Source organism: Aquarana catesbeiana, linkage group LG02 (assembly GCF_042186555.1).
Source record: "Aquarana catesbeiana isolate 2022-GZ linkage group LG02, ASM4218655v1, whole genome shotgun sequence".
In the NCBI taxonomy this organism is placed as follows: Eukaryota; Metazoa; Chordata; class Amphibia; order Anura; family Ranidae; genus Aquarana; species Aquarana catesbeiana.
In genome coordinates this window covers 132,184,457-132,208,922 of record NC_133325.1, presented here as the reverse complement: position 1 = coordinate 132,208,922, position 24,466 = coordinate 132,184,457, and the positions used below count along the sequence as shown (strand labels likewise).

General features: G+C 44.1%; 1 protein-coding gene across 1 annotated transcript in view; it reads left to right on the top strand.

Annotated features, from left to right (window-relative positions):
• The window catches only part of LOC141126550 (RING finger protein 17-like), a 72,434-nt gene that overhangs the window by 14,077 nt on the left and 33,891 nt on the right, over positions 1–24,466 (top strand). Inside the window, exon 3 of the mRNA XM_073612477.1 lies at positions 8,603–8,774. Within this exon, the coding sequence (XP_073468578.1) occupies positions 8,603–8,774 (172 nt within the window). The remainder of the gene's footprint in view (positions 1–8,602; positions 8,775–24,466) is intronic.

Sequence of the window (24,466 nt, the reverse complement as noted above, 5' to 3'; positions counted from 1 at the left end):
CCCCCAAATGACCCCTTTTTAGAAAGTAGACATTCCAAGGTATTAAGTAAGTAGGATGATGATTTTAAGTTGTAATTTTTTCCCACAATTCTTTGCAAAAGGAAGAATTTTTTTTTTTTTTTTTTTTCAAAATTGTCATATTAACTGGTTATTTCTCTCAAAGAGCATATGCATACAACAAATTACACCCCAAAATACATTCTGCTACTCCTCCTGAGTATGGGGATACCACATGTGTGGGACTTTTACACAGCCTGGCCACATACAAAGGCCCAACATTGAAGTAGCATCATCAGGCGATCTACAAGCATAAATTGCACATCTCTTTTCTCAACCACCTAATACACTTTTGAAGGCCCTGGAGCACCAGGACAAAGGAATTGCCCAAAAAATGACCCCATTTTGGAAAGCAAACACCCCAACGTATAATCTATGAGGCATAATGAGTCTTTTGAACGGTTATTTTTTTTTCCAGAAGTTTTTGGAAAATGTGGGAAAAAAAATAAAAACGCATTTTTTTTTTTTTTTTTTTACACAAAGTTGTCCATTTATAAGATATTTCCAACACATAGCAAAAATGACACCCCAAAATACATTCTGCTACTCCTCCTGAGTATGGGGATACCACATGTGTGAGACTTTTACACAGCTTGGCCACATACAGAGGCCCAACATCCAAGTAGCACCATCAGGCGTTCTAGGAGCATACATTACATAGATAATTTCCTGGCAACCTATCATTTTTGAAGGCCCTTCATATTTCTAACACACAGCATGTACATACCAAGAATTACAATCCAAAATAAATTCTATTGCGGAAAGGGTAAAAAAAAGCATTACCTGTGCATTTAGTAGTGTCCACAGAAGAGAGCATTGGTCCAGGCAGCAGTCAGGGATGTGCTTAGCGACAGCAATAGTAATTATCCAGGCAGCAGGCAGGAATATTGTCTATAGTCAGCACAAGGATATTGTCAGCACAGCCAAAGCATTTGTCCATAGAAATTGTCCAGGCAGAGACAGCCAGCACAGCCATAATATTGGTCCTGGTACACTGTTACCTGCAGACACTCATTATTGTACCGATCTCCAGCCCTTCATAAACATACTGCCTCTTGCTACAGCTAATTATTTGCATAGTCCAGGTAGCAGGCAGAGGTGTGGTCCGTTCATGCGGCAGGCAAAGGCATGATGGCAGTGAGTCAGCAGCAGGCTGAGGGCCGCAATCGGTAAGGGGGCACAGGGGTACAGGGGTAGAGGCTTCGACCCACCGAAATCTCTATGAAGCCTCCGGACTCCAGACTCTAATCCGGAAATTACAAAACCTGGAGAAAACAAAAAACCATTGTTTTCTCCATCCGGAAAAACTATTCTGGAGCCCCTCACATATGTGAGACCCCTGTGTACTATAGTAGGGCAACAGATCAGTCCAAGCGGTAGGCGAAAGCATAGTCCATAAAACAGGCCAGGTCAGCTCGCGTGCAAGCAGTCCAAGCGGTAGGCAGAAGCATAGTCACAAAACAGGCCAGGGTCAGTTCACGTGCAAGCAGTCCAAACGTTGGGCAGAGGCATAGTCAAAACAAGCCAGGGTCAGTTCATGTGGAAGCAGTCCAAACAGTAGGCAGAGGCATAGTCAAAAAGCAGGCCAGGGTCAGTTCACATGGAAGGCAGTGGCATGGTTATTTGGGGAAGCATGGAAAATGATCAGCGAAAATGGGGATAATATGGGCTAATAATTTAGGGATGTATGATACAGTTCGAAGCATTCACCAATGCAAAGGCCAGGTTGGGAGGGACACTGGGGACAATGGAAGCTGGTATCTTTTCGAAAACCTCTTCTGCTGCACATGCGACATCTTTATTGCCGTCTTCGGCCTGCTTCCGATGGTGGAATGTTGTATGGGAAGTGGCGTTCATTAAGTCGGCTAACAGCATCAGAGCGAAGGTCTTCTGGGGGGGGGGGGGTCTTTGTTGATAGATGATGGACGTGACTACTACTTCTATGAATTTTAGGAAGGGGGCGGGGCTTTCTGTTGATTTTGTGTAGACTATGTAGGAATTGTAAACGGCCAAATGGATTAGATAAATTGCTACCTTCTTGTACCAGAATCAGGACCTCCTTATTGACAAATAGGGCTGAATCATTTGGTCATTGAAATCCACCCCCCCATGTAGAGATTTTAGTCTTGGACACATGTCGGTTTTTCAATGGGACCTCGTCTTCGCTGAACTACAACTGTAGTGTCATCTTGAATGGTGGACATCATGTGCACGTTCCTGTTATCCTTCCACCTCAAGGCCAGCACTTCATTGCATCTCAGTGTTGCTCTTTCCCCCCTTTGCAGCTTTTTGTTCACTATGGATTGTGGGAAGCCCTTCCTATTTTTTCTTGAGGATCCGCAGGCCAGGGTTTTTTTGATATATAGGTGTCTGAAAAGGGGCAGGCTGGTATAAAAGTTGTCCAGGTATATATGATATCCTTTTTTCAGAAGTGGGTAAGCCAGGTCCCATACGATTTTTCCAGTTGTGCCCATGTAGGCCGGGCACTCGGGGCTGGAGCTGGAAATCTCTTCCTTCATATATGCGGAACGCATACAGATATCCCGTGGCTCTCTCACAGAGCTTGTAAAATTTTACTCCGTATTTGGCCTTTTTGCTAGGTTTCTCGGGGACATAGAGTTCTGCAAATCGTTGGGAAAATAAATTTATCAGTGGGCGAATCTTGTATAACTTATCGGAATTTGGATGATTGCGGGAGGGCACTGAGTGTTGTCGTTAAAATGAAAGAATCTCATAATCCTCTCATATCGGGACCTGGGCATTTTGGCAGAATACATGGGCATATGGTGGATGGGGTTGGTGGACCAATAGGTATGTCCTTCATTTTTTTTTTGTAAGCCCCATGTTTAGGGTGAGGCCCAAGAACAATTTGAACTCCTCCCAATTCAAATCTCTCCACTCAAACGGACGGGCATAAGATGATTGGGGGTTGCTGGCAATATACTGCTGGGCATACATATTTGTCTGGTCCACAATGAATTGCAGCAAAGTGTCGGTTAAAAACAGGTGAAAAAAATTGATCTCTGTGAAATTTTGGGTGTTGGCCTGCACACCTGGCTGTGCTGTGAAAGGGGGAATAATTGGTGATCCCGAGTTGGAAGGCAGCCATGTTGGGTTGGCAAGACCATCTGGCATGTATGTAGCGGCCCTGGCTCTTGGGGGATGTGACACTTCAGTAGTTGGGGGAGTTGAATTTCCTGTGCTGGTACTCAGGTGTGATGTGGCAGCACTGGTACTGGGTCTGGGCATTTGTGCGCGGGGCCTATCGCTGGTGGCAGCACTGGTACTGGGCCTTTGTTCCTGGGGCCTATTGCTGGCGGTAGCACTGGTACTGGGCCTTTGTTCCTGGGGCCTATTTCCGGCGGCAGTGCTGGTACTGGGCCTGGGAATATAATCCTGGTTGCTGGCGGCTTCCTGGTTTCCAGAGTGTCGTGCCCTTTTAGGAGGGAACCCCATTTTTCATCCGAATCATTACTACTATCGATTAGTTCAAATGACGAATTTGATTCGGAATCAGAATTGGAATCTGATGAGAACTCCCGGTGCTCTCATCAGTCATGGAGAGGGTCTGGAACGCCTCCTCACTAGTATAAACTCTTTTGGACATGGCTGTGTGGCGGGTAGCTGTACGACGGGTGACAGATGGGTGGCAGGTGACGGTCGCTGATGGGCTGTGCGATGGGTGGCAGGTGACGTTCACTGAGAGGTGATGATGGTGTGATGGGCAATGGTCACTGATGGGTGACAGGCAATGGTCACTGGGTAAATGAATGAATGATTTGTAAAGCGCTACAAATGCGAACTGAATCGCCTCAAGGCGCTGATGCATTGTGTTGTCAAGCTTCACTAGAAGAGGTAGGTCTTGAGTTTTTTCCTGAAAGCCAGATGGTTTTCTTCCATGCGGATGTGAGTCGGAAGAGAATTCCATAGCCGAGGTCCCTGGACTGCAAATCTTCGTTCTCCCCTTGCTTTGTAGCGGTATTTGGGAAAGAGGAGGAGGTTTTGGCTAGATGATCGCAGATTCTGATTCGGTGTGTAATGTTTTATTTTCTCTCGGAGGTATTGAGGGGCATTTCCATATATGCATTTGTGGGTGAGGCAGAGGGTCTTGAAAGTGATCCGCTTCTTTACTGTTAGCCAGTGTAGGCTCCTCAGGGATGGGGAGATGGACTGCCAGGGTTTTTTTCCTGTTATTAGTCTTGCCGCCGCATTTTGAATGGCCTGTAGGCGCGTAAGCTGATATTGGGGTAATCCTAGGTAGAGAGTTTGCGTAATCGAGACGGGAATTAATGATTGTTCCAACTACTGCTGCTCTGTCCTCTTCTGGGATGAAGGGGATGAGTCTGCGTAACTTGCGGAGAAGATCGTGCGATCCACTAACTACTGATCCTATTTGCGCATCCATTGTCATTTCTGAGTCCAAGATAATACCAAGACTTTTTGCTTTGGTGCTCGGAGAAATGATCTGTCCGAAGATGGCGGGGGGTGTCCATGGAGTCTTGGTTTTGGGATTTTGGTTAGCGTGTAGGTAGAGAAGTTCTGTTTTTGACCCGTTGAGTTTGAGGGAACTAATGTTCATCCAGTCATCTATTGAAGCGAGGCATTTCTCTAGTTGCTGATGGTGGTCTTTTTTTCCGGTGATCCGAAAGTAGATTTGGGTATCGTCTGCGTATGAGTGAAAGCAGAGGTCTGATTTTCTCATGATATTGAGGAGAGGGCGGATGTAAATGTTGAATAGCACTGGCGACGGGGGAGCCCTGAGGGACTCCACAGGAGATTGCCCGGGTTTCCGAGGTAAATGCTCCTAGTTTCACTGTCTGCGAGCGATTCTCTACGAAAGATGCAAACCATTTTAGACTAGACTCTGTGGCTCCTGCTACTTCTGTGAGCTGGAGAAGTAGGGTGTTGTGGTCCACTGTGTCAAATGCTGCGCTGAGGTCTAACAATACCAGGAGACACAATTCTTCGTCATCTGCTGCTTCGAGTGCATCATCCCATATTTTTAGAAGTGCTGTTTCCGTGCCATGGCCTGGGCGGAAACCTGATTGTAGAGTGTCCAGAAGTTGATGCGTGTCAAGATGGTGTTGTAGCTGTTGTACTACCGCTTTCTCCATAATCTTGGAGACGGTGTTGAGGCTTGTTATCGGTCGGCGGTGGTTGGGGTCTTTAGGGTCAAGATTGGGCTTCTTTAGCAGGGGTTTGACGATGCCTTGCTTGGGGGTGGTTGGTACAATCCCTTCTTTGAATGATTGATTTATGAGGAGTGTTATAGTTGGAGCCAGGATGTCGGCGCATTCTTTCAGGAGTTTCGTGGGAATGAATGTCATTTGGTGATGTGCTGTCTCGAAGGCTTCTCATAATGTTTTTTTGTCGTGTCAGTGGTGGTTGGGCTCAAGAAGAAGTCTGGCGGTTGTGTGCTGTTCGCATGTCTTCTTTTTGTTTTGGTTGGGTAAGGTTGGTTACTTTTTTCTGTTGAATTGATTCCCGAATGCTGCCGATTTTGTCAATGAAAAAAAAATTAGCTAGCTCATTGCAGTATTCTTGAGTATCGTTTACTGGGGGCTCTAAGCAGGTTGGGTTCATTGATTGGGCGACTATTTTGAAAAGTTCCCGCGGCCGGTTTAAGGCGGTTGAGATGGTGTTCGAGAAATGTTCTTTTTTGGCTGTGAAAATCGCTTTGTGATATTTCACATTGAGTATTTGGTAGTTTGCATGGTTTTCCATGGTGGGATTTCTTCTCCATGTTCTTTCCGCTCTTCTACGTTCTTGCTTGAGTAGAGTGAGGGTGCCATTGAACCATCTCGAGTTTTTTTGCGGATGAGTGTTCTGCGTTTTGGCGCTACTGAGTCTGCTGTTTGTAGTAGAGCCTTGTTTAGGGAGTTGAGTGTTTGTTCCGTTGAGAGGTCTAGGTTTAATGATTGTATTTTGTTTGATAGTGTGGTTTTGAAGAGTTCAGAATGCAGTTTCTTCCGGGATCTGTTCCAGTGTGTTGTTGAATGTTTCTGTTTTTGGAGGATGGAGTTGGTGGTGATATTGAATTTGTTGGCGTAGTGGTCCGTCCATGGTAGTGGAGTGTTGTCGGATATGCTGATGTCCATGTTCTGTAGAAAGATGAGGTCTAGGGTCCTGTCCTGAACCATGCGTGGGAGTCTTTATCAGCTGCTGAAGACCTAGCTCTTCCAGTTGGTTGATGCAGGCGGTCGCAATAGGATCTTGGGTGGAGTTTGCCCAAAGGTTGAAGTCTCCAAGTACCAGAAGGTTTTTGGTTTTCAGGGTGTGCATTGAGATGAATTCAGTAAATGGTGTGAGGAGATTAGTCTTTGGTCCTGGTGGTCTGTAGCATAGTAATATGTGAATGGTGTTTTGGGGTGTAGTTTGAAGTTGCAGGGGGAGTATCTCCATGAAATGCACCGAGTTCTGTGAGGTTGGTTTGGTGACGGCAAGGTGCGATTTGAAGATCACTGCTAGGCCTCCTCCTTTTTTTCCTGTTCTGTGCTCGGTAGGATGCTGTAGTTCTCTGGTACCAATTCAGTTAGAATGGTGTTGCAGTCTGATGTTAGCCAACTTTCTGTAATGAAGAGGCAGTCTATGTTGTCAATGATGAAGTCGTGGATTTCTAGTCTGTGTTTTACTGCAGATCTCATATTAATCAGAGCGCATGCTAGTTGTTGTAGTTGGATTGGTGTCTCTCTGTATTTGATGGTAGCTTGTAGGTTGGTCCTCAGTAATTTTCTTTTCTTAGTCTTTTTTGAGTGGCGGTTGGCAGCGTTGAACCGATGTTTCTTAGCCTGTGGAGTGCATCCGCAGTGTACTTGAAATTACACATGGTGATGCACGAGGGTTGCTGAAGGAGGGTGATGGAGGTGATGGAGGCTGCTTACCACCCTCCCCCGTTGATCCAGAGGAAGGCGAAAAAACCTCTGACTGAGCTGGCCAATTGCTACAGCAGCAGGAAAAATTCCTTCCTGACCCCCCGAGGGCGATCGGCTCAAGGACCCTGGATCAACAGCTGTGGCACCCCGGTTGCTTACCTGTGCTGGCCGGTCTGGAGGATGATGGTGGGGGTGGGGGGGGTAAGGGGGTCTGGCCGCTACTTACCGGTTAGCGTGATGCTGCGACTGGGTTTAGGCGGGACTTAAGATGGACACTGGTCTGGTCCAGTGTTTCCGGTGGTAGGCTGTGCCCACGCAGTGAAATCAATGTAGAGGAGGGGGTGTTCCAGGAGTGGGGGCACGGGGCCCGCTGGACAGGTGTGGGTGCTGAGTGGCTGGAGCTAGGCCGCAGCCGTGGTCTGTCCCCAAGTCTATCAGCTAGAGAGCGGGTGATTGGACGGCGGCTGCGGTGGTGCCCCTGGTGGGCTGGAGGGGGGGGGGGGGATGGTGATCTTTGCCTGGAGGGGGGGGCGGTCCCAGTACTAACCTGCTGGGGGGGGGGGGTCCGGGCTGAGTTCCGGGTGGAGGATCGGCCGCACTGGGGGGACCAAATGGGTGACAGATGGTTGACAGGCGACGGTCACTGACGGGTGACAGGGGACTGTCACTGACGGGTGACAGGGGACTGTCACTGACGGGTGACAGGGGACTGTCACTGACGGGTGACAGGGGACGGTCACTGACGGGTGACGGGGCACGGTCACTGATGGGTGACGGTCACTGGTGGTCACTGATGGCAGTCTCATTGTGACAGGTGCACTTTTATGGGGTGACTGTTGGGTGACAGATGACAATTGGGGGGGGGGGGGGGGGGGGGCGCGATGGGACAGGTGTGTTGGTGCAGACACTACTAAACATAGATCTGTAACTCACTGCTCCTGGCTCTTCTCTCCTCACACTGGAAACGGTGTGTGAGGAGAGAAGAGCTAGTGACAGCTCTGTGTTTACGTTTAGTGATCGGCTGTGAATGGGTTACAGCCGATCACGTGGTACACAGCCATGCCCAGTGGCTGTTCACCCCTGTCGGTGACGAGCGGTGTCTCGGTGACAGGCCGCCACCGACAGTACAGGGCTGCGCGCACATGATCGCGCGCATGCCCTGTTTAAACGGGCTCGCGTCATATGACGTCCGCCCAGAACAAGAGGCTTACCGTCCCGCCGTCATATGACGGGGGGGCGGTAGGCTAGTGGTTAATGATTAACATTTCACTGTGCGAATAGGGGTTATAGTTTGATTATGTTTAAATGGCAGACTAATGGCTATCCTCACAAAATAACATGTTCTGGGCATATGCGAACTGTCAATCATCCCTACAGTAATCATACAGTTCAAGTGCTTGAACCAGCTACAACACAACTATGTCAGTTGGCAGGGTTTAGATGGAGGGGTGAATTCTACCCATCTATTTTATACCAAAATTGTATTCGTAGTTGGGGATGCACTAATGTAAGTATACAGTGGTACTCAAGTGTATGATTCCTTGTAAGACACATCAAGTATGTCATATATGTCAAATCTGTTTTGTTACCGATTTTAGGTTTTTAAATTGTGCTGTACCATGTTATAATTTTTCCCTAATTTTATATTTGAAATGTTTTTCCCTCACACCCAGAAAGTCCAATTTATTTGCTGAGTTAAGAGAAGCATCTGATGCCTTTAACGTTAACTTGGAAAAAGCTGCAAGAAACCTAGAAGAACAGAAAAAAGATATGAAATCCCGAGTCTTATGTGCAGAAAAACTAAAAGCATCGCCAGACCTTACAATATATTGTAATCTTAATCAGGTAAGTTATTATCGTACATTACATCGCTTCCACGCCAACCACTTGTGATTCTTAACCACTTGCCGCCCGCCCTATTACCAAATGACGGCGGCAAAGTGGTTTGATATTCCTGACCGGACGTCATATGACGTGATCAGGATATCGAGCCGCTGCGTGCCCCCGGGGGCGCGTATCGCGGCAATCGTTGTTGCTGGGTGTCAGTCTGACACCCTGCAACACCGATCTAGGTAAAGAGTCTCTGAGGGAGACTCTTTACCGCGTGATCAGCCGTGTCCAATCACGGCTTATAACGATGTAAATAGGAATAGTCTACTCGCGTCTGACAGACGCGAGTAGAGGAGAGTCGATCTGCTGCTCTCCTGACAGGGGGAGCACAGCCCCCCCTCGGATCCCGCCCAGGACCACCAGGGAAACCACCCACACTGGACCACCAGGTATGCCCCTAGAACCCCAGGGAAATACCACTATGTGCCCAGGGCAGCTGCCAATCAGTGCCCACTCCAATGCCTACCACTGGCAGTGCCACCAGGGATGCCTATCAGTGCCCAGCAGTGTCGCCTATCAGTGCCCAGCAGTGTCGCCTATCAGTGCCCAGCAGTGTCGCCTTTCAGCGCCCAGCAGTGTCGCCTTTCAGCGCCCAGCAGTGTCGCCTATCAGTGCCCATCAGTGCCGCCTATCAGTGCCCGCTCATTGGTGCCACCTCATCGGTGCGCCAAACTTTCCTTTTCAAAAGATCAGAAGCATAGTCTTAATAATAAATAATGATTATTATTATTAGGATTATTATAGTCCTTCATATCTGGTTATGGACAGCAGAGCCTCAGACATCCGGTAATCAGATGGCAGCTAAAATTGCAATGCTTTAGAACTCCTACAAAGTCCATCAAATGCTCTGGACTCTTGCAGTTCAAAAGCCCATAGACTTGCAGGTATTTGACCATTATGGGAGATGGAACTTTGGCTTATTTGCATAAACCGTTCAGCTGCTGACAAGGGACAAAGTCTTTATAGACAGTTGCTGCTGTCAAGAGTGTTTGTCTTCTCCAACATGCTTATGGTTGACGTCAAGGCAGTCACTCACTGTCAATTGACCATTTCATAATTTAAAGCGGTTGTATACCCGCAAAAAAAAAAAAAAAAAAAAAAAAGCCATTTATTGTAAAATATTGGATGACATCCTTCTTCCCTTAGCCAGAACACTAAAGATGGGTCTTCCAGCATGACAATGACACAAAACATACCACCAAGGCAACAAAGGTGTGTCTCAAAAAGAAGCACATTAAGGTCATGGAGTGGCCTAGCCAGTTTCCAGATCTTAATCCTATAGAAAATGTATGGAGGGAGCTGAAAATTTGAGTTGCCAAGCAACAGCCAAGAGACCTTAAAGCGGAGTTCCACCTATATTTTAAACATTATCTGCATGAGTCCCTTGCTGCAAGTCTAACAACATATAATGTGTTTTACTTTTTTTGTTTTTTTTTTTTTTTTTACTTTGTGTGCCTTGTTATGCTGTACCTGTCATGCCTTGCTGCGCCTTGGCTCCTGGGAGATGTTTGTCATCGTTCCCAGGAGTCAGTGGGCATCACCATGTGTATACTGCACACACGTGAGATCGGGAGGTGCATGCTGGGTGTCCAGCAGCACCTTATCCCAGAACAGACTTGTAGTGGGCTTCACATGCCCACAGTGAAGATGGAAGCGCTCTGAAATGCAGAACACGTAAATTTAAAAATCAGCTAATTGAACAGCGATTTTTATTAATCACATGTATTAAAGTATTTAATGCAGTGTAGCAGAACAGAATACCATAAAAAAAAATAAAATAAAATCTGGGTGTAACGCAGCTTTAAGGATTTAAAGAAAATCTGTAAAGAGTGGACCAAAATCCCTCCTGAGATGTGTGCAAACCTGGTAACCAACCACAAGGGTTTGTCCACCAAGTACTAAGACATGTTTTGCTTGTTTTGCAAAAATAAATTACAAATTTACCTAAACTCATCCAGCATTTAAAGACCAATATTTCTCTGTTTTACCTCGTTATGCCTTCTTAGGATACAAAATTAACAAAAAGGTTGCTTCCATAACTGTGTACAACAAGAACAAACAAATACTACAAAAATTGTAATAAGTATATTTAATACTTGGCTGTTTTATCATACAAAATGCTTCCAATTGTTTCTAGTACATTAATGATCCCTTCAACATTTATACTGAACCTGTGGAACACCAATAGAGGAAAAGCAAATAAAAGACAGCTACAGAGGAAATAGTCAACACACCCCTGTTAAAATGTCAGGTTTCTGTGATGTAAAATAATGAGATGACAAATCATTTCAGAACTTTTTCCACCTTTTAATGTGACCTACAGTTGTGCTCATAAGTTTACACACCCTGGCTGTATTTGATTTCTTGGCCATTTTTCAGAGGATATGAATAACACAAATGCTGCGTACACACGATCGGACATTCCGACAACGAAATCCTGGGATTTTTTCCTGACGGATGTTGGCTCAAACTTGTCTTGCATACACACAGTCTCACAAATGTCTGAAATTCTGAACATCAAGAATACAGTGACGTACAACGAGCCAAGAAAAATGAAGTTCAATAGCCAGTGTGGCTCTTCTGCTTGATTCCGAGCATGCGTGGAATTTTGTGCATCGAAGTTGTGTAAACACTAACGGAATTTCCAACAACGGATTTTGTTGGAAAATTTGAGAACCAGCTCTCAAATTTTTGTTGTCGGAAATTCCGACAGCAAATATCCGATGGAGCCTACACATGGTTGGAATTTCCGACAGCAAGCTCCCATCGAACATTTGTTGTCGGAAAATCCGATCGTGCGTACGCAGCATAAAACTTTTCTTTCACTCATGGTTAGTTTTTGGCTGAAGCCATTTATTATCAAGTGTTTACTCTTTTTAAATCATAATGAAAACACAAACTTGCCAAATGACCCTGATCAAAAGTTTACATATCCAAGTTCTTAATACCGTGTATTGCCCCCTTTAACATCAATGGCAGCTTGAAGTCTTTTGTGGTATTTGTGGATGAGGCTCCTTATCTTCTCAGATGGTAAAGCTGCCCATTCCTCTTGGCGAAAAGCCTCCAGTTCCTGTAAATTCTTGGGCTGTCTTGCATGAACTGCAGGTTTTGAGATCTCCCCAGAGTGGCTCGATGATATTGAGGTCAGGAGACTGAGATGGCCACTCCAGAACCTTGACTTTATTCTACTGTCGCCAATGACAGGTCGACTTGGCCTTGTGTTTTGGATCATTGTCATTTTGGAATGTCCAAGTACGTCCCATGCGCAGCTTCCTGGCTGATGAATGCAAATGTTCCTCCAGTATTTTTTGATAACAAACTGCATTCATCTTCCCATCAATTTTGACCAAATTTCTTGTGCCTTTTGTAGCTCACACATCCCCCAAAACATCAGTGATCCACATCTGTACCTTTCGTCATAGGCCTTGTTGACTCCTCTCCACATGTAGCGTTTATGGTTGTGGCCAAAAACTTTAATTTTGATCTCATCACTCCAAATGACTTGGTGCCAGAAGGTTAGAGGCTTGTCCCTGTGTTGTTGCCTGGGATACTTTGTGGCATTTGCGTGGTAATTGCTTTCTTCTGGCAACTCGACCATGCAGCCCATCTTTCTTCAAGTGCCTCCTTATTGTGCATCTTGAAACAGCCACACCACATGTTTTCAGCGAGTCCTGTATTTCACCTGAAGTTATTTGTGGTTTTTCCTTTGCATCCTGGACAATTTTCTTGGCAGTTGTGGCTGAAATCTTAGTTGGTCTACCTGACCGTGGTTTGGTTTCAACAGAACCCCTAATTTTCCACTTCTTGTGTAGAGTTTGAACACTGCTGATTGGCATTCTCAATTTCTTGGATATCTTTTTATATCCCTTTTCCTGTTTTATACAGTTCAACTACCTTTTCCCGCAGATCCTTTTGACATTTCTTTTGCTTTCCCCATGACTCAGAACCCAGAAACGTCTGTGTAGCACTGGATTAATGATGCAAGGGTCTATCAGGAGTCCAGAAACTTATTGACCTTTTATATACACACACACACGCTAATTACATGTAAACAGATCACAGGTGAAGATAGTTACCTTTTAACCACTTGCTTACTGGGCACTTAAACCCCCCTCCTGTCCAGATCAATTTTCAGCTTTCAGCGCGGTCATACAACACTGTACCCAAATGACATTTTTATCATTTTTTTCCCCACAAATAGCTTTCTTTTGGTGGTATTTGATCACCTCTGCGGTTATTTTTTGTTAAAAAAATTTTAAAAGTTTGCATTAAAAAAAATGTTTTTTTTAATTTTTTTTTATATTTTGTTATAAAATTTTTCAAACGGGTAATTTTCTCATTCGTTGATGTACGCTGATGAGGCGGCACTGATGGGTGGCAGTGATGGGCACTGATGGGTGGCAATAATGGGCACTGATCGGCACTGGTTGGTTACACTGATAGGCAGCACTGCTGGGTGGCACTGATTGGCACCACTGGTGGGCATTGATAGGTGGCACTCATGGGCATTGATAGGTGGCACTGTGGACACTGGCAGGTGGCACTGGGTACTGGTGGGCGCATATGAGGCAGAATTGCCTCTTCCTCTTCAGGACCGATGTCCCTTGCACATAAGCCCGTGATCGGCTTTTTCTTTCTCCTCACGCTGTCAGCGTGAGGAGAGAAAAAAAAAAGATTACCGAGCTTTTGTTTATGTCATGTGATCAGCTGTCATTGGCTGACAGCTGATCACGTGGTAAGGGGCCGGGATCGGCCCCTTACTCGGATCTGTGATCACCCGAGTCTCAGTGACTCAGTGATCACAGTGTGCGCTGGGCGCTCGCAGGGAGCGTGCAAAGGGGAGGCCAACATATGACAGCTTCCCGGAAATTCAGGTCCGCGCTGTGGCCGTCATTCGGCTATAGCGAGGATGCCAAGTGGTTAATAGCCATTCAAACCCCTTTGTGTCAACTTATGTGCATGTTATCAGGCCAAAATCACCAGGGTATGTCAACTTTTGAGCAGGGTCATTTGAGTAGTTTGTTGTGGTTGAGTTAAAGAGTAAACACAGTTGATTGATAATAAATGGCTTTAGTTAAACACTAACCATGAGTGAAAGATGTTTTTGTGTTATCATTCATATTCTCTGAAAAATGGCCAAGAAATTATAAATTCTGCCAGGGTATGTAAACTTATGAGCACAACTGTATAAACTGTATTACTCAGTTGAACAACAAAGTGAAATCTTTTAGGTGGGAAGGGAAGTAAACTATAAAATGGTTGCATAAATGTGCACACCCTTAAACTAATACTTTGTTGAAGCGCCTTTTGATTTTATTACAGCACTCAGTCTTTTTGGGTAGTCTATCAGCATGGCACATCTTGACTTGGCAATATTTTCCCACTCTTCTTTTCAAAAACACTCCAAATCTGTCAGGTTGCGAGGGCATCTCCTGTGCACAGCCCTCTTCAGATCACCCACAGATTTTCTATTGGATTCAGGTCTGGGCTCTGGCTAGGCCATTCCAAAACTTTAATCTTCTGGTGAAGCCATTTTTTTTGTTGATTTGGATGTATGCTTTGGGTCATTGTCATGCTGAAAGATGACATTCCTCTACCTAGTTACATAGTTGGTGAGGTTGAGAAAAGATACAAGTCCATCAAGTCCAACCTGTGTGTGTGCGTGCACTTTTATGTTAACATTACATTGTATATCCCTGTATGTTGTAGTTGTTAAGGTGCCTATCTAATAGTTTTTTTAAATGATCTATGCTCCCTGCTGAAACCACTGCTTGTGGGAGAGAATTCCACATTCTTACTGCTCTTACAGTAAAAAACCCTCCTACGCAGTTTAAGGTTAAACCGCTTTTCTTATTTTTGTAAATGGCCGCGTGTCTCTCTTGCGTGGAAAAGTTTATCCCTATTGTGGGGTCACCAGTACGGTTTTTGTACATTGAAATCATATCCCCTCTCAAGCGTCTCTTCTCCAGAGAATAAGTTCAGTGCTCATAACTAAGGTCCTCCAGTCCCTTAGCTTTGTTGCCCTTCTCTGGACCCTCTCCAGTTCCAGAACATCCTTCCTGAGGACTGGTGCCCAGAACTGGACAGCATACTCCAGGTGTGGCCAGACCAGAGTCTTGTAGAGCTAGAAAATTATCATTTTATCTCTGGAGTTAATCCCCTTTTTAAGGCATGCCAATATTCTGTTTGCTTTGCTTGCAGCATCTTGGCATTGCATGCCATTGCTGTGCCTATTATCTACTAAGACCCCCAGGTCCTTTTCCATCCTAGATTCCCCCAGAGGTTCTCCCCCTAGTAAGTAGCTTGCATTCATATTTTTGGCATAGAAATGCATTATTTTACGTTTTTCTACATTTAAACCTCAATTACCATGTAGTTGCCCACCCCATTAATTCAGATCTTCTTGCAAGGTTTTCACATCCTGCGGATAAATTATTGCCCTGCTTAGCTTAGTATCGTCCGCAAATACTGGGATTGAGCTGTTTATGCCATCCTCCAGATTGTTTATGAATAAATTAAATAGGATTGGTGCCAGGACAGAACCCTGGGGGACCCCACTTTTCACATCGGACCATTCCGAGTACTCCCCATTTATCACTAACTTCTGTACTCGCCCCTGTAGCCAGTTTTCAATCCATGTACTCACCCTTTGGTCCATGCTGACAGACCTTAGTTTGCACAGTAAACTGTATCGAATGCCTTTGCAAAATCCAGCTACGCCATGTCTACAGGCCTTCCTTTATCTAGATGGCAGCTCACCTCCTCATAAAAGGTTAATAGATTGGTTTGGCAAGAACAATTCTTCATGAGCCCATGCTGACGATACCGTTTTCATTACTAAAATCTTGTATATAATCTCTTATTATCCCCTCCAAGAGCTTGCATACTATTGACGTTAGGCTAACTGGTCTGTAGTTCCCAGGGATATATCTTGGTCCTTTTGAAAATATTTGTGCTACATTGGCTTTTCTCCAATCAGCTGGTACCATACCAGTCAGACTCTTCGTAAAAATTAGGAACAATGGTCTGGCAATTACTTGACTAAAGTTCCTTAAACCTTTCATGACTAAGCCTATTTCTGACATTTTGTTTGTGTGTGTGTGTGTGTATGTATATATATATATGTATATATATATATATATATATATATATATATATATATATATATATATATATATATATATATATATATATATATATATATATATAATCTCTCTCTATATCATTTTTTTTTTTTTAAGCAGAGACCCTAGAGAATAAAATATTGATTTGCGTAGTGATCTTTCAAACACATTTTTTGGGAAAAGACACTTTCATGAATTAAAAAAAAACGAAGCGGTAAAGTTAGCCCAATTTTTTTGTATAATGTGAAAGAGTTTATGCCAAGTAAATATATACCTAACATGTCATGCTTTGAAATTGCGCACACTCGTAGAATGGCGACAAACTACGGTACCTAAAAATCTCCATAGGTGACACTTTAAAAAAAATTAGTGGTTACCAGGTTAGAGTTAGAGGAGGTATGGTGCTAGAATTATTGCTCTTGCGATACCTCACATGTGTGATTTGAACACTGTTTACATATGCAGGCTCAACTTACAGATGCCTTTTCTTTGCTGCGTGAGCTTGCGGGGGCGGGGTGCTTTAACCACTTCAGCCCCGGAAGGATTTACCCTCTTCCTGACCAGAGCACTTTTTAAAATTTGGCACTGCGTCGCTTTAACTGCTAATTGCGCGGTCATGCAATGCTGTACCCAAATGAAATTTGCGTCCTTTTCTTCCCACAAATAGAGCTTTCTTTTGATGGTATTTGATGACCTCTGTCGTTTTTATTTTTTGCGCTATAAACGGAAAAAGACCGAAAATTTAAAAAAAAAAGATATTTTCTACTTTGTTATAAAAAAATCCAATAAACTCAATTTTAGTCATACATTTAGGCCAAAATGTATTCGGCCACATGTCTTTGATAAAAAAAAGTGTCAATAAGTGTATATTTATTGGTTTGCACAAAAGTTATAGCGTCTACAAGCTAGGGTACATTTTCTGAAATTTACACAGCTTTTAGTTTATGACTGCCTATGTCATTTCTTGAGGTGCTAAAATGGCAGGGCAGTACAAAACCCCCCCAAATGACCCCATTTTGGAAAGTAGACACCCCAAGGAAATTGCTGAGAGGCATGTTGAGCCCATTGAATATTAATTTTTTTTGTCCAAAGTGATTGAATAATGACAAAAAAAAAAAATTACAAAAAGTTGTCACTAAATGATATATTGCTCACACAGGCCATGGGCATATGTGGAATTGCACCCCAAAATACATTTAGATGCTTCTCCTGAGTATGGGGATACCACATGTGTGGGACTTTTTGGGAGCCTAGCCGCGTACGGGGCCCCGAAAACCAATCTCTGACTTCAGGATTTCTAAGGGTGTATATTTTTTATTTCACTCTTCACTGCCTATCACAGTTTCGGAGGCCATGGAATGCCCAGGTGGCACAAACCCCCCCCCCCCCCAAATGACCCCATTTTGGAAAGTAGACACCCCAAGCTATTTGCTGAGAGGCATGGTGAGTATTTTTCAGCTCTCATTTGTTTTTGAAAATGAAGAAAGACAAGAAAAAACCTTTTTTGAAAATTGAAAAAAAAAAAAAAAAAAAAAATTTGACAAAAAGTGAGGTTTGCAAAATACTCACTATACCTCTCAGCAAATAGCTTGGGGTGTCTACTTTCCAAAATAGGGTCATTTGGGGGGGGGAGGGGGGGTTGTGCCACCTGGACATTCCATTGCCTCCGAAACTGTGATAGGCAGTGAAGAGTGAAATCAAAAATTGACGCCCTTAGAAAGCCTGAAGGCGGTGCTTGGTTTTCGGGGGCCCGTACGCGGCTAGGCTTCCAAAAAGTCTCACACATGTGACATCCCCGTACTCGGGAGAAGCAACAGAATGTATTTTGGGGTGTAATTTCACATATTCCCATGGCATGTTTGAGCAATATATCATTTAGTGACAACTTTGTGCAAAAAAAAAAAAAAAAAATTGTCTCTTTCCTGCAACTTATGTCACAATATAAAATATTCCATGGACTCGACATGCCTCTCAGCAAATAGCTTGGGGTGTCTACTTTCCAAAATGGGGTCATTTGGGGGGGTTTTGAACTGTCCTGTCATTTTATGCACAACATTTAGAAGCTTATGTCACACATCACCAACTCTTCTAACCACTTGAATACAAAGCCCTTTCTGACACTTTTTGTTTACATGAAAAAATTATTTTTTTTTGCAAAAACCCCCAAACATTATATATTTTTTTTTTTAAAGCAAATGCCCTACAGATTAAAATTTTGGGTGTTTCATTTTTTTTTTCCCACAGTATTTGCGCAGCGATTTTTCAAACGCATTTTTGGGGGGAAAAAACACACTTTTTTTAAATTTTAATGCACTAAAACACACTATATTGCCCAAATGTTTGATGAACTAAAAAAGATGATCTTAGGCCGAGTACTTGGATACCAAACATGACATGCTTTAAAATTGCGCACAAACGTGCAGTGGCAACAAATAAATACATTTTTAAAAGCCTTTACAGGTTACCACTTTAGATTTACAGAGGAAATCTACTGCTAAAATTACTGCCCTCGATCTGACCTTCGTGGTGATACCTCACATGCATGGTGCAATTGCTGTTTACATTTGACGCCAAACCAACACTTGCGTTCGCCTTAGCGCGAGAGCAGGGGGGACAGGGGTGCTTTTTTTTTTTTTTTTTTTTCTTTATTATTTTTTTGCTTTTTTATCTTATTTTTAAACTGTTCCTTTGATTTTTTTTTTTTTTTTTTAATCATTTTTATTGTTATCTCAGGGAATGTAAATATCCCCTATGATAGCAATGTGTAGTGACAGGTACTCTTTTTTTGAAAAAATTGGGGTCTATTAGACCTTAGATCTCTCCTCTGCCCTCAAAGCATCTGACCACACGAAGATCGGTGTGATAAAATGCTTTCCCAATTTCCCAATGGCGCTGTTTACATCCGGTGAAATCGAAGTCATGAAATGCTCGTAGCTTCCAGTTTCTTAGGCCATAGAGATGTTTGGAGCCACTTTGGTCTCTAATCAGCTCTATGGTCAGCTGGCTGAATCCGGGCTGCATTCTCAGGTTCCCTGTTGAGACAGGAGAGCTAGAGAAAAACACGTAAGACGGTGGGGGAGGGGGGGCATTCCCTCCCACGGCTTGTAAAAGCAGTCTAGAGGCTAATTAGCCACTAGGATTGCTTTTACATGAAAGCCGACTGCTGGCTGAAAAGAATGATACCAAGATGATACCTAAACCTGCAGGCATCATTCTGGTATAACCACTCAAAGTCGTGAATGGCGTACCTGAAGACAAAAAAATGGTAAACAATAAAACACAGTGAACGGTAAAGTATAAAAAATTGCATACCTGAAAAGCAAACATGATAAAACATAATAACAACAAAACATTGCAGAATAGAATACAGTAAAAAAGAGCAGAACAATTGAGAGAGAATAGAGAGAGAGAGAACAATAAAACGACAACAATTTTTTTATATTTTATTTATATATATATATATATATATATATATATATATATATATATATATATATATATATATATATATATATATATATTTTGTAACTAACTTTTATAACTGTAACCGGTTCCAGGTTCGGGTCTCTCAAAATGCGATGGCATCTTGGGAGACCCTGTGAAAGTGTGCCTAGGTTGTGCAATGCTGTACCCTACGCTAATACACAGCTAGTGAATGGTAGCGTTCAAAACATTCACCAATGCAAAGACCAGGATTGTCAGGACAGGAGGGAAAATAATAGCGGGTGTCGCGCCTATATCCGCGCTTGCTGCAGACACAACATTTTTTTGGGGGGGGTTAGTTGGGTAAGGGTACTCGGGAGGACATAAAGAAAATGCCTCTCTTGCAGCCGACTGCATTTGGTTGGGGATGTGAATGGGGGAAGTACGAGTGCTGCAGAAGTGGTGGGTTCCCAATAAGGATTGGCGAATGCAGCAGGAAGGGCACTATGGGCACGACGGGCCTGTGTTTGTCTTCTTGGTGGCAGCGGGACACTCCTTGTGCTTGCCACCTCACCAGCTTGAACTGCACTTATGGGAGTCGCCATGTCACCAAGTGTTACTGCAGTGCTGGTTTGACTACGACGGGGGTGTACTAGGCCGCTGGTGCTTGCCAGTTCACCAAAACGCTACCAAAAAATTTTTAGCGATCGCAGGGATCAGGCCTGACTCTGCGAACGCTGCAGTTATGCGTTAAGTGTTTTGTAAGTGACAGTGATCGATCGATACTGCACTTGGGTGGGCTGGGCCGGGCGGAGGGGCAAAACGCAGGTGCTAGCAGGTATCTGGCCTGATCCCGCTAACACTGCGTTTTTGGGAACCCTAAACTGCTGGGGACGATAGTATAGATCGGATCGGATCAGATATTGATCCGTTCAGATACTACACCACTAAGGGAGGTGTACGGTGCGTGCGTGGGTGTTAGCGGTACTGGCGCTAATCTGACGCTGCCTGGGGCGACACATATCACCGCCGGGCGATCGGGGGGCTAAACCTTTATTCGGTAATAAATGGCGGGTTCCCTGACACTATAAAAAATAGACGAACTAACCAGCGTCACCCGTAACAGTTATACGGTGATCAGTGGTGAAAGGGTTGACTAGGGGGCAATCAAGGGGTTAAAACATTTTATTAGGTAGTATATGGGGGTCCCTGACGCTATAAAACGCTGACGGCGAACCTAAATATTTACCTCCCTAACTAGCGTCACCAGGGACACTAATACAGCAATCAGAAAAATGATCGCTTAGCGACTCTGGCGATGGGGGTTGATCAAGGGGTTAAAACTTTATTGGGGGGGTTCGGGGGGTATCCTAGACCTAAAGGGGGCTAACCCTAACTGCCCTACCACACTAACTGTCACAAACTGACACCATGCAGTAATCAGAAAAAAAAAACAAAAACAAAAAAAACTGCTTGGTGTCAGTGTGACGGGGGGGGATCGGGGGTGTAATGTGTGCCTGGCATGTTCTACTGTGTGTGTGTGTGTGTGTGTGTTGGTGCACTCCTATTCCAGTCTTCTCTCCTCGGTGCCGGAACGGAAAATGCCGAGCCGAGGAGAGATGACATCATTCCATCACAATACAGAGGCAGGGAAATTATCCCATTGGCTGGGAACGATCGTGAGGGGGGGCCACGAATGGATGGCCTTCCCTTCACCTCCGATCGCCGGGGAAGATTTGCCGACCGCCGCAGGCAGGGGGGTGGGGGGGGGAAAGGGTGTCCGATCGGACCCCCCACCCGCTGGCAGGCAAGGACGTACCTGTAAGTCCTTTTGCCTGCCCGTGCCATTCTGCCGACGTACATCGTCGTGCGGCGGTCGGCAACTGGTTAAAAATGTATGTATTTTTTTTCTTTTATTTATTTTAATTTCTTTACTTAAAAAAAAAAAAAAAAACTCTGATCACTTTTATTGCTGTCACAAGGAATGTAAACATACCTTGTGACAGTAAAAGGTGGTGACAGGTACTCTTTATGGAGGGATCTGGGGTTTAAAAAACCCCAAACCCCTCCTTTGCACTTCAAAGTATTCGAAAACGGCGATTCTCAATACTGTTGGTTTTTTATAATTCTGCGCCATTGGCAGCCGAGTAAACCGGAAGTGATGACGTGACGTCGCTTCTGTGTTTACACGTAGGAGATTGGAACTAAACCGTTTTCCGGCTTTGAATCAGTCTCTCTCTAGCCGGCGTAAGTGGTAGATCGGGTCTCCCTGTGGGACGGGAGGCCTGGGAACAGAGGGGGGGTGCAGTCCCCTCCTGCTCCTGTGGGATAAAAACCGAGCGGCTTTTAGCTGCATCGGTTGTTATCCCTAAAGAGCCGACCGTCTGCTCTAAAAATCTGTACCGGGGTGATGCATGCAGCTGCAGGCATCATCCGGTATTGCCCCTGAAAGCCGAGGCCACATTTGTGCGTACGGTCAGTGCTATTTTTTTTTTAAATAACAAACATGTCATACTTGCTCCACTGTGCAGTTCGTTTTGCACAGAGTGGCCCCGATCCTCGAATTCTGAGGTCCTCCGATGGTGCTGGTAGCTCCTGCCCCGCATCGTATAACCCCCTAGGAGAAGCGCTCTCCCGGGGGGTTGCCTTGCGGGCGCACTCTCGAGTTCAGCATTTGCGTCTATAGACGCAGGATGCGGTACTCGACCCCACCCCCTCCGGTGCCTGCGTCATTGGATTTGATTGACAGCAGCAGGAGCCAATTGCTGCGCTGCTATCAATCTTTCCAATCAAGAGCCGAGACAATGGGCAGAGGGTAAGAGCGTATCTCCGGCAGGGGAATACAGGACTAAGGTAAGTAAACGGGGGGCTGGGGGGGGCGGTCAATGACAGAAGTTTTTTCACCTCAATGCATAGGGTTTACAACCCCTTTAAGTTTTTCAAGTCTATTCCTAATTCTGTCTTCTGTTAGCCATGAGAGTGCTTCCTGTGACTTGTCATGAGCATAAACCTTGCAATTTTGGTTACTGAAGTCCCCCGTTTCCCTCGTGAAGACTGAGGAGAAGAATAAATTCAAAACCTTTGCTATCTCTCCATCCTTTGTAACCAGATTCCCTTCATCATTCTTTATGGGGCCAATATGATCTGACTTGCCTCTCACTATTCATATACTTAAAGAATTTCTAGTGTGTTTTTTTTTTTTTTTTTTTTTTTTTTAAACACGTGTTCTATCTTAGCCGCTCTGATTGCACCCTTACATTTCTTATTGCATGCTTTGTAAAGTTGTAATGCTAATGATGACCCCTCTGCCTTGTATTATGTGAGGGCCTTCTTCTTTGCTTTGATATGCATCTTTACGTTGGAGTTAAGCACTTAAGGACCGGAAGGATTTGCTCACTTAATGACCAGGCCATTTTTTGCGATACGGCACTGCGACGCTTTAACTGACAATTGCGTGGTCATGCAACATTGTACCCAAACAAAATTGATGTCCCCCCCCCCCCCCCCCCCCCCATAAATCTCGTTTTTTTTTTTTTTGCGTTTATAAATAAAATACTAATTTTAAAAACCATATTAATTATTTGCTATGATATACAAAATCAATGTTAAAAACAAATTTCTTCATCGGTTTAGGCCGCTATGTATTTTTCTACATTTTTGCTAAAGAAAATCGCAATAAGCATATATTGGTTTGCGCAAAACTTAGACTTACTGGGATAGATTTATGGAATTTTTTTTTTTTTTTTTTACTAGTAATGGCGGTGATCAGTGATTTTTAGTGGGAATGTGACATTGCAGTGGAAAGATCGGACACTTGAGACTTTTTTTGGGATCATTGACATTTATTCTGCGATCAGAGCTAAAAATAGCCACTGATTACGGAATAAATGTCACTGGCAGGGAAGGGGTTAACACTAGGGGGCGATCAAGGTGTTAAGTGTACCCTAGGGGGGTATTTATAACTGGGGGGAGTGTAGTGACTGGTGTAGGTGACAGATCACTGTTCCTGATCACTAGGAATAGCAGATCTGTCTATCCTCCCCGACAGAACGAGATTCGGTCTATTTACATTGACAGATCCCCGTTCTGTCTCTCAGGAGCGATCGCGAACATCGCGGCCGCCGGCCACGCGCATCAGCTCTGGAGTCGCGGGCCCCCTAGTGGTCTTTAAGTGGCTGACGTACAACGACGATGATTCCCAGGAGATCCAACCTGCAGGGCTTTTTTTATTAGCACTTTTAACTACTGGGCACTTAAACCCCCTTCCTAACCAGACCAATTTTCAGCTTTCGGTGCTCTCACGTTTTGAATGACAATTACTCAGTCATGCAACTTTGTACCCATATGGAATTTTTGTCCTTTTTTTCACACAAATAGAGCTTTCTTTTGGTGGTATTTAATCACCGTTGGGTTTTTTATTTTTTGCGCTATAAAAGAAAAAAGACTGAAAATTCGGTAAAGAAATAAAATTTTCTTTGTTTCTGTTATAAAATTTAGCAAATTTAGTAATTTTTCTTCATAAATTTTGGCCACAATTTATACTGCTACATATCTTTGGTAAAAATAAGTACAAATCGGTGTAAATTATTTGGTCTTTGTGAAAGTTATACAGTCCAAAAGCTATGGTGCCAATATCTGAAAATTGATCACACCTGAATTACTGACGGCCTATCTATATTCTTGAGACCCTAACATGCCAGAAAAGTACAAATACCCCCCAAATGACCCCTTTTTGGAAAGAAGACATTCCAAGGTATTTAGTAAAAGGCATGGTGAGTTTTTTGAAGTTGTCATTTTTTCCCACGATTCTTTGCAAAATCAAGATTTTTTTTTTTCTTTTTTTTTTCCCACAAAAATGTCATATTAGCAGGTTATTTCTCACACACCGCATATGCATACCACAAATTACACCCCAAAACACATTCTGTTATTACTCCCGAGTATGGCGATACCACATGTGTGAGACTTTTACACAGCGTGGCCACATACAGAGGCCCAACATGCAGGGAGCACCATCAGGCATTCTAGGAGCACCCAGGCCAATTCTGACATTTCTCTCCTACATGTAAAAATCATCATTTATTTGCTAGAAAATTACAT